The following is a 15,875-nucleotide window of genomic DNA, read 5'->3' as shown; positions in this document are numbered from 1 at the left end:
TTCTAAAAACAGCTTGCACCGACAATTAAAGGTAACGAACCTACTGCTATGACTATAGGGATTATGGCAATGGGCCAGTTTGCCAAAATGTTTAACTATCCCTTTAATGTAAAGACCAGTTTTTGTTGTTTTTAATCCGCTGGTTTCTCTCGTCACAACTCATGTTTCTTTTCACCTGCTTTAAAAAAAAAAAGGTGTTTAAAAACCCATTCGTTGAAATTAAATCTAAATATTTTCCAACCAAATATTTTTCTGAGACGACGACAGAAGGAAAAGAAGACGAGGAGGAGGAGGGTTGGGGGTGATAATAACATTTATTTGCAAACTTGTACAGGCGAACAGGAAATAGTGATATCTGAGTTACTATACACAACAGCGGCAGAGCGACACAGGTCTGGTCGTCATGGCGACTGGTCCTCTTTGCCTGAGTGACAGGCCGGCGGCGTGTACGTCCCCTCCTTCACCATCTTGTCGCGCTGCTTACGGATGGCGTGCAGCCGCTCGTGCTGCAGGAAGAAGGAGATAAAGAAGAAGGAGAAGTTAGAACATGAAGGCTGAGTCCGTGGCTGTTTTCGGAACCACATACCACCGTACTGCCGACTACATACTGCGTTAGTATGTACTGTATACTGCATACATAGTTTCCCAGAATGCATTTCACGGCAACCGGTAGCGGTAGCTGTAAAACAGGCTAAAAGCTGTTTTATTTCCCGCTCTAGCGCTGTTATTAAGTACCGTATTGATCCGAATATAAGACGACCCTGAATATAAGACGACCCCCCTTTTTCAAGACCTGTCTTTGGAAAAATACCTTTTTCAGACAAAATCAAAGAAAAAAATAATCTTTTTAAAATCATGTTTTCAGTATCTGTGAAATAACGTTCTGGTAGATTGTAGCGCCCATTGATCTCTCTGAATGTGTGTAGGTGTGTGTCCATCTCTCTTGCGCTCTGTTTACACAAAAAGGCACGCGCATCAATTGCGGTGTTTTATTTTGAAAATTGTTTTGATTTTGAAAGTTGAGCGGATTCTCTCGTGTTTCTTTGTTTGACCTGCCCGGCCTGACGCAATCGCTCGCAGCTCGCGCACAAAATAGACCAGACACCGAAACGATCACTGCAGGACGTCTGGTTTGAACGACACCATCGTTTAACATGAGCCCCGAAAGGAAACGGGCTCAGCTTCTCGGCGCTTCGCAGCTATTCGGCGCCTCCGCGTCCGGTGTGTCCCTGTCCCCGGGGACAACGCGGCCGTAGCCGCTGTGATATGACGACCCCGGTCCCCGCCCCCGGAGGAACTGTGAAGGAGTCAGCTGTGATTAAAATGACCTAAACCGAGTCGAGTTGAGCTGTAACTGTGTGGCAGCGCTCTGCTGTGTGGCGAAGGGGCAACACACACACGCGTAATCGTCCTCTCAGACGCAGCTGCATCTCTCCAGGTCACTGGTGTGTGTGAGTGTGAGAGGAAGAAAAGCCCTGACTTGCTTGGACAGACGTTGTTTGATGTCACCCGCTGATTTGCATATATAAATATCTAGACCCCGAATATAAGACGACCCGTCTTTTTCAGACTTTTTTTGACGGAAAAAATATCGTCTTATATTCGGGTCAATACGGTAACTTTATTACGTTTTAATATTTTTTCATGCAAGAAAGTAACTGTTTAGATCCCAAATCTACGGCCAGTTGATCCAAACGACGGCTGTTTAAAAGTTTGCTCCGATGTTTTTCAGAGAAGTGAAGCTCCGCAGCGACCGGGACATCACAGAGACAGCAGCCGGTCTGCAGAGCTGCTCGGCCGGCCAACCTCCGTCCTCATCCCGGGGGGAGAAAATGGTCGCTAATTAACTTACCCGCAGGTTTTTAGAGGTTTACCACCGGCTGGTTAAATTATTTTTAAGAGATAAATGTTGGTCTCATTGATGAAATCTAACAATTGTGGCAGTCGCATTAGTTTGTTTGAATGTAAAGTGAAGCTTCCTGTGTGTATTGGACAGAAGAGCAGCGCTGCCTCGGGGCTCTGGAGCCTAACGTTACGTACAGAAATCACCACATTTACACAAATTAATAAATATTTTACAATGAACTGATCAGTCTGCATTAAGTTTTATTTTATTAAACTATAGTTACGGTACACGGCTACACTACCGTCTTTGGTTACGGTTAGACGTCAGGGGAGCATTGCATTGTGGGATACAGTAGGCGATGTAGACTGGTCAGATGCTGGAGATATTTTCCGAATCAGTACGACATCCGGGAACTTTTCACATACTGCAGATTTTGCTTTTGTTCGCATACTGCATACTACATACTACATTCTGGCCAAATCAGTACGTAGTACTAGCAGTATTGTATGCGGTTTCGAATACAGCCCATGTCTCCATCTCTGTCCGTCCTGTTGTCATGGACACGACGTCTCTAAACGTCTTTAAATCCGGCACAAACGTTAACGAGGTTTCAAGGTTGAACTGAGTAGATTTCGGTGGCCGAAGGTCAAAGGTCAAAGGTCACAGTGACCTCACAAAAACACTGATTTGGCCTCGTAAACTCCTGAGGAGAGTCCCTGCAAATCTGCTACAGAAGGACACACTGATTAGAGTTCAGTGGTTAAAGGGATAGTTCAACATTTTTGGCAGATTCTCCTCAACACAATCCCTATAGTCACAGCAGTTAGGTTCATCACCTTTATTGAACCTACTTTGTTATCGGTGCAAGTTGTTTTGAGATCGTGAGCTGCACATTCACCACGCTATGAGATAATCATGTATAATTATGTAACATTACGACACATGAAGCGAATACATGGGACTACTTTGCGCTTTTGAAATCCCTCCGCCCAGCAGCCGTGTCTGGAATAATGTAGTTCCGGCTGCATTTGCCTCTAAAACAACTCTGTGTGGTAACGTTGTGTTATTATCTCATAGTGTGGTGAATGTGCAGCTCACAACTTGTCCACCAGAGCGTTGTGGAGTTGTTGGATTGTGTATTTGATGAGTTTGATGAGGGACAGGGGTCCTGTGCCGTTCACTGAGCAGCTCACGTCTCTGCCCCGCCGATCTCAAAACAACATGCACCAATAATTAAAGGTGATGAACCTGCTGCTATGACTATAGGGATTATTATGGTGAGAGGAGGATCTGACTAAATGTTGAACTATCCCTTTAAAGGTCTAAACTAACCCTTTCTACAGGACCTGGAGGTTTTTTATTTGAGGTGGATTCATTCTGATCTGAACTGACGGAGACGAACACGACGGCCTGAAGTTCGTTTCATCTTCACTCAGCAGCTTCGTTACCGACGACGACGACGTTTCTGCTGCTGCTGCACATTCACTCAGAGTGTCAGTCAGTCTGAGCTCTGCTGACACACACACACACACACACACACTTAAACACATACACACACACACTCTGATAACAGCTGAACTCAGTGTAATTCTGACATCTGTCACACAGTTCGACTCGGACGTTGTTTCTCTTTCTGAAAACACGACTGTTTAGTTTTCACTCTGTTTCTCTTCCTCTTCGCGCCGCATCAATCAAACTAACCTGAGGCCGTTTAACTTTAATATGTTTGTCTGAAATAAGTGAAATGTATTTAACCTTCACATTTTATTTAGTTTGCTTGTGGAACAAACGTTCAATTTGAAGCAATAAAAGTTCAATCAGCAGCAAAACTGTTTCACATTTCACATTTTCCTCTTGGTTGGTTTTGATTTTTGACTTTTTCATGACATTTGAGTAAAAATCTGTTTGTTTTTTAAGATTTCCACCAGACGTCAGCGTCATAAAATAATGACATGAGAGAACGTGAACAGCTGGTTTAGTTTTCTTAGTTACGGATCGATCAGACTCTCAGCGCAGAGAGATCTGATTTCAGTTTTTCTTCCAGCTGCCGGTAACTGAGACAGATTTATTAATAAAAGACATCAAATCTTTAACAAAGCAGATTCTGTTTCCTCCCTCTAATGGTACATTGATTTCTTTTATTACACTGACATTCATTGCTTTATCTGTATTCAGGCCTTTTTAAAGGGATAGTTCAACATTTTGGCAAATTGGCCCATTGCCATAATCCCTATAGTCATAGCAGTAGCTTCGTTACCTTTAATTGTCGGTGCAAGCTATTTTTAGAACGGCGGAGCAGAGCCGTGAGCTGCTCAGAGCTACGCTACGGAGGCTCATTATGGGATTTCTTGGTTTCCCTCATCATCAAACTCATCAAATACACAATCCAACAACTCCACAACGCTCTGGTGGACAAGTTGTGAGCTACACATTCACCACGCTATGAGATAATAACACAACGTTACCACACAGAGTTGTTTTAGAGGGAAATTCATGCAAAACCACTGATGCACGTTGCCTTCAGGGGCAGTTTTTCATCAACAGTCTCTGTATTTCCCTCTAAAACAACTCTGTGTGGTAACGTTGTGTTATTATCTCATAGCGTGGTGAATGTGCAGCTCACAACTTGTCCACCAGAGCGTTGTGGAGTTGTTGGATTGTGCATTTGATGAGTTTGATGAGGGAAACCAAGAAATCCCATAATGAGCCTCCGTAGCGTAGCTCTGAGCAGCTCACGGCTCTGCTCCGCCGTTCTAAAAACAGCTTGCACCGACAATTAAAGGTAACAAACCTACTGCTATGACTATAGGGATTATGGCAATGGGACAATTTGCCAAAATGTTGAACTATCCCTTTAAACCTCTTCCTCCTCCTCCTCCTCCTCCTCCCTTCTCACCGTCTTCTGCCGGTGCATGCACTCGTAGAAATCCTCGAACTCCAGCCGACACTCCTTCTTGGCGCGGGTCTGTCCGATGCCGTGGGAGCATTCCACCCAGTCCTTCTCGAAGGCGTGGCAGCGAGACGCCCGCTTGTTGGGCTGCTCGCCGCTCTGCAGCAGCAGCCAGCGGTCCAGGTTGATGCCCAGCCGCGACTGCACGTCTACGAACGGCATGGTGCTGCTGGAGGAGGAGGAGGGGACAAGAGCATGATGGATGAGTCTTTACTGGATCAATCAGGTTATTACACAACACATTAATTATATTTAATGTCACAATATTATTGCATGACTGATCTGTCACCTTTGCATAAGTTTTCTTTCCTTTTGCATAATTTATCTTTATGTATTTTACTTTGCTCAGTTCACACAAACTGTACATTTACTTGTATTCATGTCCACTGTGCAATACTTCTGATCAACCAATATGTATCCTACATACACTTTTTTTGTACGTAACAGTACTTATTTTTGTTTTACATATATTCTTGTACATAGCAACGTGTTTATATTTTTATTCCTTACTTCTTTGCTACTGTTGCAAAGTGAATTTCCCACATGTGGGATCAATAGATCAATAAAATATGTAACATTATGTAGTATGATGTGATAATATAGTTTTGTTTTTTAACAATTAATTCAGAAGCTGTGTCTTCATGACCTCTGGTCATAAGTTTTAATTGGATTTACTGTAAAACAAAACAATGACCACATCTCTAATTAACTGTTGTTTGGATGTTTAAAGAATGAAGTGGAATAATTATAGGATTATTTACCTGATTGATATAGTCAAATAAAAGCACAGACATAAATAAGAGGATGTAAACAAGTTAATATAAATAAAATAGAAAGGAATACCCCTTTAACTGCAGAGGAGAAAGTAAACTAACAAACTAAGATGGTTGTGAAGTGACTGTTAATGGGAACTATAAACAAATTCAATTTATAACAGAATTAAATGACATTTACTCATTTATCCTCTTTTATAAAATGTGTCACAGCGGTTTTAAAGGTTAAATGAAGCAGATCTGTGACTTCTTGTTAAACTTGAACTAAACTATTGATCAGAGGAAACTGATTTTACATTTTATTGATCAGTACAGACACAAACATTTACTGTGTTATTAGCCGGTTAGCTTCCCGTAGCTACACAGCTGTAAACACTAAATCACTTTACTGCACAGTTATCTAAACAATAACATCTGAATATACATAAACTAACTGATTATCTGTTGGACCAGTTTGTGATCAGGTTTGATTTTAACAGTAATAATCAGTATCGATCCTGAGTCTCCTTCAATGACAGTGTGTTCATGCTAACGACGGGCCGCTCTCATTAACCGCTGTTTAACCCACGGACCGTGAACGCACCACCGCTTTAAAACAACGTTAACTCAGCGGAGGATAAATTAACTCAGTTTGGTGATAAAATGATGATAAATCTTCATATTTACCGAGTTTTGTTGGATTCGCTTTAACCTTCCTCCGACTCCACACGTCCTGCTTTACGGCTCAGCGCGACACCACTTCTTCTCTTCTTCCTCTTGCGGCTGCTGCTGCTGCTTTACGGCAGCTGGGAAACAGCGTGTTGGCTCAGTGGCGCCGCCACCTGGACTGGAGTACGGTGATCAGGACTCAGAACTGTAGTTTTAGCCATAAAGATAATTATTATACATGTAAATATCATGGTAAATATTCGTTCTAAGAGCTGAAAGACAGTCTGGATTATTTATCTTTCCTGAATAATGATTTTGTGAACAAACAAACATCAGTTGAAGTTCTTGTGGAATTATGGTTTCAACATTTATTTTCTCCTTCTTCCTCAACAAACCTAATAAATAAGTAAATAAAAACTTATTAAAAAAACGACTTCTACTGCCGCTGCTACAATTAATAATATAACAATACTACTACTACACCTATTCTACTACAACTGCTACTATTAATACTACTACTGCTGCTATTACTACTATTACTGTTATTTTTACTACTACTAGTACCACTACCACTACTACTACTAAGATTATTACCACGACTACCATTACTACTACTACTACTACTACTACAACAACTTCTACTATAAATACCACTATTATTACTAATACTATTTCTATATTTCAACTAGGCTACTACTCAGGGCCGTTGTATAGGGGAGAAAGGTGATGATAACTCTAGGGGCCCAGCGCCCAGTGGGGCCCATAAAAAACCCCAGTAGTCTAATCTTTGTATGACTGATTTATTCTGCATAAGACCCTGACTACTCATAGTAATGCTGCATTAGCATCAAAACAAAGAAGGCTGAATAAAAAATGATAATACATACGTAGTCTAAGAAAAAAAAACTGGAAAAGTTAGGGGGAGGGGGCCCACTTTAGTATTCTTTAAGGGGGCCCAGAATTCCTAGCAACGGCCCTAGTACTGCTACTACTACTACTACTATTACTATTTCTTCTACTGCTACTATTAATACCACAACCACTACTACTACTATTGCTATTTCTACTACTACTACTACTTGTGCCATTTTACCCAATTTTATTTCTATGGCCATTACTGCTGTGACTTTAGTTTTTATTGTTATGATTGTCATCTTGTATTGTTTCCCTTTACATTGCACATCAAATTTCCCCTTGACAATAAAGAACTCTAAACTCTATTACTACCACTACTACTATTATAACTACTACTACTAGTATTCATATTATTACTACTACCACCTATCTGTCTGTCTATCATGTCTCTGAGTCAAGTCAAATTACTGGATAACTTGCTTTTAATATTTCTTCATTCATTTTATTTTATCATCATCATCTCTCCTGATAAAAATGACGACTCGTTGATTTGGTGCAACATCAGATCAGATGGACCCTGGATACTTATTAAAAAAATATTTAAGTGAGAGGAATGCACCTTTAGAGAGACTGTAATAGCCAGTAAGTATATGACTCCTTGTGTATAGACAGAAACTTAAGCCCACTGGGGAAATGTTGGCACAATGGTTTTCTAAGTACATTGTACGTAATGTTTTTTTTTGTTATATGTTGTAAAATTAAAATGTGAATTAAAAAAAAAAGAAATTACTACTACTACTATTTCTGCTACTGCTACTACCACCTACCTGTCTGTCTATCAGGTCGCTGAGTCAAGTCAAATTACTGGATAACTTTTCTTCATTCATTTCTATTTTCTCATCATCATCATCATCATCTGTCCTGATAAAAATGACGACTCGTTGATTTGGTGCAACATCAGATTGTGTTTATTTTTTATTTTTTCCCCCTCAAAATGTCCACAACTGGTCTCTCACAGTCTTCTTCCTGCACGTGGTCGACTCGACCTCCACCGAGGCCGAGCTCCACCAGAGACAGGAAACACACCAACAGAATTATAACACTTAAATATTGCTATCTATTTACTCTAATAAAACCTTTTTTTTTTCAAATAAAGACGGGAACACCTGCGCTCTTCTCCTTCTCCCTTTAACACTCAGTCAGACTCATCAGACTTGTCCAGGAAGTTTTGGGGGTTGGTTTTGTTTAGTTTTGTCTTTTTTCTTTTTCCGTCCGTGGTACATTCGTGTGTTTTCTCACAGGCAGGCAGAAACAAGTGGTGAGTGTGCAGAGTGCAGACCGAACGAAGCACTGTCAGGTTTACAGAAGCAGCTGAATCCATAATAAAGCTACTCAGAGATGAACATTTAAAAAAAAAAAAAAAAAAGAAAAGAAAAAGAATAAAGGTTCGATTCCCAGTGGACTTGAACTTGAAGGAACAAACCTTGTTGAAACAGAAGCACAGAGGTGATTCCAAAGCTAAGGAACGAGTCAGGCTAGTGACGATGATTAAGAAGCTTATTGGCATCAAGAAGTGAAGTGTTTGGCTCCAAAGGACGAGTCATCAATATAATACATTTAAAAAAAACAAAACAAGACATTTACATCTTTGCATCATTAAATCGAGTTAAAAATAAAAAAAAACAAGAAAAACCAACTTGGATTTTGTGTGAAATTAAAAATACTGAATGATAAACTTTTTTTTTTTTTTTTTTCCTTTTCTTTTTTGTGAGCCAAACTCTTCTGGAGTTACATCCAACAACAGAAAAGGCCTTCTGGTAGGTAGGTGATCAGTTTTGGTTTGTACCACAGACAGTGAAGTAAACACGGACGCAGAGCAACAGATGAACAGCAACAAACACAAAAAAAACTGAAAAACTAAAGATAAATACGATAAAATTCAGATAAAGTGCACGAGTGCTCATTCAAAAAAACACAGTGGGACAAACACAGTACATTCATCAGGAGTGCAGTCGCACACACACACACACACACACACACACACACACACACACACACACACACACACACACACACACACACACACACCGTTCAAGTGGGATCAGCCAGTTTAACACGTCAGAAACTAAAAGCGGTCAGGTGTGTGTGTGTGTGTGTTCGTGTTGTTGGTCAGTGAGTGTGTCTAAGGCAGCGTCTCACACACACACACACACACACACACACACACATACACATACACACACACATACACACACTGACACACACAGGTCCAGTCACATGACACACACCTGAACGACCCAGAGAGAGAAGTCTGACGGTGACCAGTGTGTGTGTGTGTGTGGAGGTTAAAGGGATAGTAGCATTTTTTTTAAAGTGGGGTTGTATGATCTACAAATAGCCCCTAAGTACTTTAATTGCAGTAGAAGACTCTCTGCACTCCTCCCGTTAGCAATGCCAGCCCATAATAGCCCTGCCCAGAGATTTACAACATACATTGTTGTGAATGGACCCAAAGAAACGGCCTATTTTCGTAATATTCACGTAAAACGTCTTTTAGGCCGTGAAAATAGGCCGTTTCTTTGGGTCTGTTCACAACACTGTATGTTGTAAATCTCTGGGCAGGACTATTATGGGCTGGCGTTGCTAACGGGAGGAGTGCAGAGAGTCTTCTACTGCAATTAAAGTACTTAGGGGCTATTTGTAGATCATACAACCCCACTTTAAAAAAATGATACTATCCCTTTAAGATGCGTTCACTGTCTGTTGGTTAATTTCCTACCAGTTTTAGAAAAATGATCACAAATTACAGCTAAAACTATTTGTCCACCTATTGATTAATTAAGTAATAATCAACTACTTTGATTATCAATGAACTGTCGATACTTTTATACTTTTTTGACTAAAAAAAAGAGAAGATTTATTATTTTATTGACAGTGAACTCATCATGTTTTTGATTCCTGACTGTTGAACCGTTGCACTTGGCTATATTTATATTTTCATAGAAATTAATCAATAGAAAAAATATTGATATTGATCATTTCCTCAGAAATGTAGCAACGGTCATAAGATTCAGTATTTTTTTTTGTTTTTTAGATAGGATATACAGTATACTCTTCTGTTAATCTGATTTTAAGGAAAATCTTCCGTGTTGTTTCCATGACGACAGTAAGATGTCACAGTGACTCAAACCGACACATTGTGTTCAGATATAAAATAGTAAAATATAAAAACAGTTTCTTGTCGAACTGTTTTCACATGAACCAAAGTTATTTACAGGTTTATAAATATTATTTTATATTTAACTTTACTATTATAGTAACTGAGTCTAAATCTAAGTCTGAAGTTGTATCACTGTTTATTTATGTTTTAAAGGGATAGTTCAACATTTTGGCAAATTGGCCCATTGCCATTATAATCCCTATAGTCATAGCAGTAGGTTCGTTACCTTTAATTGTCGGTGCAAGCTGTTTTTAGAACGGCGGAGCAGAGATGCGAGCTGTGCGGTATTTCCACATTTCCCTCATCAAACTCATCAAATACACCAGTGGTTCCCAACCTTTTTCTTAAGGGACCCATATTTTTACCATTGAAAACTTTGGTGACCCCCCCCCCCCCCCCCCCCCCGATGAAAAATAAAACAAGATAAGGAACATCATAACTTCTTTTACATGAAATACTTTATTATATTTGAGTAATTTAATAACAGCATGGAACAAACAATCAGGAGAACCTGTGTATGTTTTTAAAAGTACAAGTTCTGAAGAAATATGTTGTAATTTTACACAGGTTTTTTCTCATTGTTCCATGCTGTTTTCCAAATTCATTGTGCCTGATATTGCCCTGCTGTATATTACGTATTTAATGTTTTAAAACTGTTGATATTCAATCATATTGATATAGGCTTATAATGTATTTGTTTATCTATTTAAATACACAAATACATTTTTAATGTGGCCCTTGAATTTAGTTGATTTTGTCACATATATGAATTAAATGCTTAGCCTACTCATTTATTTAACATTTTAATTACATTAAAATTATTAAACCTCTTAAAATCAAGAGGGCTTCGCGACCCCCCCTGGATCTTTGGCGCCCCCCTTGGGGGGTCCCGCCCCCCAGGTTGGGAACCACTGAAATACACAATCCAACAACTCCACAACGCTCTGGTGGACAAGTTGTGAGCTGCACATTCACCACGCTATGAGATAATAACACAACGTTACCACACAGAGTTGTTTTAGAGGGAAATTCATGCAAAATCGCTGATGCATGTTGCCTTCAGGGACAGTTTTTCATCAACAGTCTCTGTATTTCCCTCTAAAACAACTCTGTGTGGTAACGTTGTGTTATTATCTCATAGCGTGGTGAATGTGCAGCTCACAACTTGTCCACCAGAGCGTTGTGGAGTTGTTGGATTGTGTATTTGATGAGTTTGATGAGGTGAAACCATTAGAAATCCCATAATGAGCCTCTGTAGCGTAGCTCTGAGCAGCTCACGGCTCTGCTCCGCCGTTCTAAAAATAGCTTGCACCAATGACAATTAAAGGTAATGAACCTACTGCTATGACTATAGGGATTATGGCAATGGGCCAATTTGACAAAATGTTGCCCTATCCCTTTAATAAATGTAAAGTTACTACTGTATGAAGGCAGGTTGGACGTGTTTCTTCAAAGAACTGAAGATTATAGAAAGTTTCTAAATCGCTTTTTGAGATGAACTTTGTTTTACTGGATGGAAAGTGTCAGTGATGCCTTCAGGGTCCTCGGGTCACGTCACTGTCAGACCTCTCTCTGTTATATATCTGTGATTCCCCCTCCCCCAGTCCTCCTCTTCCTCCTCCTCTTCCTCCTCCTCCTCGTCTGTGCAGAGAAAGTCAGATTCAAGTGCAGCTTCTCTCTCTTTATACACGTAAACTTTAACTTTGACCAGTGCAACAGGAACTCGCTCCTCTTCCCTCCTTCCTCCTCCTCCTTTCCCTCCTTTCACACGAGGCTCGGCTCATGCAGACTCATCATGCACACGGCAAATAATACAATTTCCAGGTCGTCTGATTATAAATAGAGGAGAAGAAGAGGAAAATAAAGCCACGATAGTTTGATAAGTACAAAGTCCACATTCATTCACACGTCGTTAGAAACATCTTCCCTCCATCCATCCATCCCTCCGTCCGTCTCTCTCTGCTGTGCTTGGTGACGCTTCACCTCGTTTCACGATATCAGTTTTTTTTTTCCCTGTGGAAAATTTGTACCTCTTGTTTTCTTTTTCTTTTTTTTTTAAATCTTTCTTTTCTTTTTCTTTTTTTTTTTTTTTTGCTTAAGTAGCCAAGGCATTTTGCACCAAGGAGTAAACATAAAATCATCATCTTATCTTATAAATCTCAGAGGTAGAGCCCTGACAATTTACTCTGTGAGGAGATTTGACAGGTAGAAAGATACGACAGACAGACGGACGAGAGGAAACAAACGTCGTCTGTGTGTTTTTTTTTTTAAGACCGTTTTAAAGTCCGTGGTGGTGAGGCGCAGAAGCAGCGGATGAGAAATGACAGAAACAGAAGAAAAGAAAAGAAAGAAAAAGAAAACACTGCAAAAACTCTAAATCTTACCAAGAATATTTGTCTTATTTCAAGTCAAAATGTCATTTCTAGTCAAAACAAATCTCATTATACTTATATTAAGACTCATCACATTAACAAGTAGCTTGTTTTTAGATACTTTTTTATTTCTTTTAAGCAGATTTTCACTTGAAATAAGCTGAAAAATCTGATAGTGGATCAAGTTTTTCTTTCTTATTACAACTACAAGCACAAAAAACTGCTTGTGCTGGCAGATTTCAAGTGAAAATTTGTTTGAAACAAATGAAAATGATCTAAAAACAAGTTCATTTTTAGGTGATGAGTCTTAGTTTAAGAGATAAGAGATTAGTTTAGACTAGAAATACGACAAGCCTGTGCATATTCTCATTTGTCCAGGTCAAAGGAGGTTAAATGGAAAGCAACTGGACTTAGTTATTTGTCTAGGAAGATGTTTCACCCCTCATGTCTGATGAAGCCTCTTGGATGAAGGTGAAACGTCTTCCTAGACAAATAACTAAGTCCAGTTGCTTTCCATTTAACCTCCTTTGAAATAGAAATACGACAAATATTCTTGGAAAGATTTTGAGTTCTTGCAGTGAAGAAAAGAAAAGAAGAGAAAAGCAAAGCGCTGAGTTCAGGTGGAAATGTGAGAAATGTCTTGTTGGGTTGTTGGTTGGTTGGTTGGTTCAGTTGTGCGATCCTCAGACGTAGAGGATGAGGCTGCTGTCTGCGGGGCAGTGAAGGCCTTGGGTGGAGGGGGAGGGGGGGTTGAGGGCTCTGCAGGGCTGCGGTTGCCCTTGGCGACAGCTCTTGGGGCGCGGCGAGTCGCAGTCGTCCGACGTCAGCTCGGCGATGTCGTCCGACTGCGTGTCCGACATCTCCAGGTCGCTGCGGATGCTCTCGGGCTGCGCCAGCGTCACGTCCCTCAGCCCCTCCCCCATCGACGCCCCCGGCGACAGGGCGCCGCCGCGCCGCGAGCTGCAGTCCTGAGGCTCCTCCCCTCCGGAGGCGGTCGCCATGGCAGCGGATGGTGGCGGCGGCGGTGGGGTCAGGTCCTCCTCGCTGGTCAGGCAGAGGTGGCTCGGTTTGGTCTCGATGTCCACCTGGATCTCCAGGTTGGTGCACTCCCTGCAGAGACATGAGGCGTTTAAAGACTCATCATGGAGTTGGTAAAACGCACACTGCAAAAACTCAATATCTTACCAAGAATATTTGTCTCATTTCTAGTCAAAACAAATCAAATTATACTTAAAATAAGACTCATCACATTAAAAAGTAGCTTGTTTTTAGAACCTTTTTTTAAAGCATATTTTCACTTGAAATAACTAGAAAAATCTGATAGTGGAGCAAGTTTTTCTTTCTTATTACAAGCATTTCACTGGCAGATTTTTCTACTTATTTCAAGTGAAAAATTGTTTGAAACAAGTGAAAATGATCTAAAAACAAGTTCATTTTTAGGTGATGAGTCTTATTTTAAGTGGAAAGAGATTAGTTTTGACAAGAAATAAGACAAATATTCTTGGAAAGATTTTGAGTTTTTGCAGTGCAGACTGAGCTCATGATGAGGTTTAAGAAAAAAATCAAAGTGTTTTCTTCTCAGCAATAAATTTGTGATTTTCTTGCTATCTGTTGGTGTTTTTTTCAATTATTGTTATTTTTGTTGTTGAATATTATTATTGTATATTGTGAAAAATAAAAATAATAGCAAAAAATATACGTTTAAAATAAAAAAAAACACCTCAGTGACCTTTGACCTGCTTTTTTAAAATCAAAACATTAAACATGGAGATTTGAATGTAACGTGTTTCCAAAAATCTGCTTGAAAACTGAGATTTTTGTTGATAAAAATTGAAATTCACTATTTTTCCCCTCTTGATTTCCTGTAACAATGTTTGTTTTATATTTAGGGTTGTTTATTATTTGCTTGTAAAATAGATTCACTAATAAATACAGTATCTTGTAACAAGTTATATATACACCTGGCTGATTTAATGGTTTTATCTGTTCTTTTCTTGGAAATATTCTTATTTGATTGATTTTATATGTTTGCTGTTTTTGTAAAATACTTTGTCAAAAAACTTTTAAAAATACAGATCATTATAATTGTTGTCATTATTATTACTGAAGGAGACAGTTAAATACTTGATACGAGTTGAAATCTGCCTCCTTTAAATCATCATTTATAAAACAGACATATTTTGATTTTAGCAGTGTATTGGGAAAATACACTCTTGGAGGTTTTCCCCACTACAGCAGCCACATGTTGTTTCTACCTGAACTGAGGTTTCCCTTTAGCAGCGTTGTCGTGCTCTGAGACTCTGATGTGGTTCATTAACGTGACGTGAAGCACGGAGAGTGAAATAGGAAGATGCAAACAGGAAGTAGACAGGAGAAGAAGGAGAAGAAGAGGAGGAGGACTGACCTGTCAGGTAGCGTGTAGGAGGAGATGATGGACCCGGCCATCCCTCTGGTGCTGGCGCAGTCGCTCCCGGCTCCCAGGCTGCCGGTCTCTCTCTGGGCCGACTCTTTAGCCAGCTCCCCCGCCTGGACCTCCAGCCTGAACACACACACACACACACACACACACACACTTCTGTCAGCATGATTGAGTGATTGAATGAGCCGTAGTTCTTCTAAAGCCTAAAGGTCTCTCGACTGTAACAGAAGGAACCATTGTTTGGTTATTCACAGGGACGTGTTACTGTGTGACACCACCTGAGTTACTATCAGACTGAACCTCACACGCCTCAGTTTTATTAAAATAACCCAGTTGGGTGGAAACGGTGCTAAGTGTTTCGCCTACACCTCTTGTAGGTAGGTTTTTTACAGCGACATCCCATACTTTTCATAAAATCACAACCCGTGAGACTCAATTTTAAGGAAGATGGACGTTCAAAACATTAATTCTCCCCCTGGTCTCTCTCTGCTCTCTGGTGTGCATAATGGACTCGTAGTTATACGGTCGCAGTCCGTCATATTTGTAATTATACACATTTAAATAAAGTTTCCTCTGGGTCACAACCGGCACCAGGATCCATTGTTTTCCTATTGTTCAAATCGACCGCTCTCCCTCTGCCTACATCACTTCCTGTTAAGTGTTTTTAGATGCGGTAGTAACATTTTCTCACAAAAACAGCTCCAAAAGCCTCAATAGTGTATTTATAAATATCATTTTGAGAATTTTTTTTCTAAGCATTGGTTTAAGGGGGGGTCTAACCTGCAATATGCT

At 40.0% G+C, this 15,875-nt stretch overlaps 2 protein-coding genes across 3 annotated transcripts in view; both read right to left on the bottom strand.

Annotated features, from left to right (window-relative positions):
• Nucleotides 1-295: 295 nt before the first annotated feature.
• ndufs5 (NADH:ubiquinone oxidoreductase subunit S5) lies at nt 296-6,373 on the bottom strand. Of its 2 annotated transcripts, none has more exons than XM_085790289.1 (3): nt 6,236-6,373; nt 4,743-4,965; nt 296-506 (listed from the first exon to the last, which is right to left on the bottom strand). In XM_085790289.1, the coding sequence occupies exons 2-3, from the start codon at nt 4,956-4,958 to the stop codon at nt 402-404; spliced, it is 321 nt and encodes a 106-aa protein (XP_085646415.1). In that variant the 5' UTR covers nt 4,959-4,965; nt 6,236-6,373; the 3' UTR covers nt 296-401. The 2 variants fall into 2 exon arrangements, with proteins under 2 accessions (XP_085646415.1, XP_085646414.1); XM_085790288.1 differs by having other exon boundaries at nt 4,743-4,962; nt 6,236-6,357.
• Nucleotides 6,374-13,332: 6,959 nt separating this feature from the next.
• The window catches only part of rnf19b (ring finger protein 19B), a 28,616-nt gene continuing 26,073 nt past the window's right edge, over nt 13,333-15,875 (bottom strand). Inside the window, exons 8-9 of the mRNA XM_085790649.1 lie at nt 15,069-15,203; nt 13,333-13,774 (exon numbers count right to left, since the gene is read on the bottom strand). Coding sequence (XP_085646775.1) covers nt 13,348-13,774; nt 15,069-15,203 — 562 coding nt within the window. The 3' untranslated portion in view covers nt 13,333-13,347. The remainder of the gene's footprint in view (nt 13,775-15,068; nt 15,204-15,875) is intronic.

Source organism: Trachurus japonicus, chromosome 11, assembly GCF_045865225.1.
Source record: "Trachurus japonicus isolate A0001 chromosome 11, Traja_1.0".
Lineage (NCBI taxonomy): Eukaryota > Metazoa > Chordata > Actinopteri > Carangiformes > Carangidae > Trachurus > Trachurus japonicus.
The sequence above is the reverse complement of the archived record's forward strand: the minus strand, read 5'-3'. Positions and strand labels throughout refer to the sequence as shown.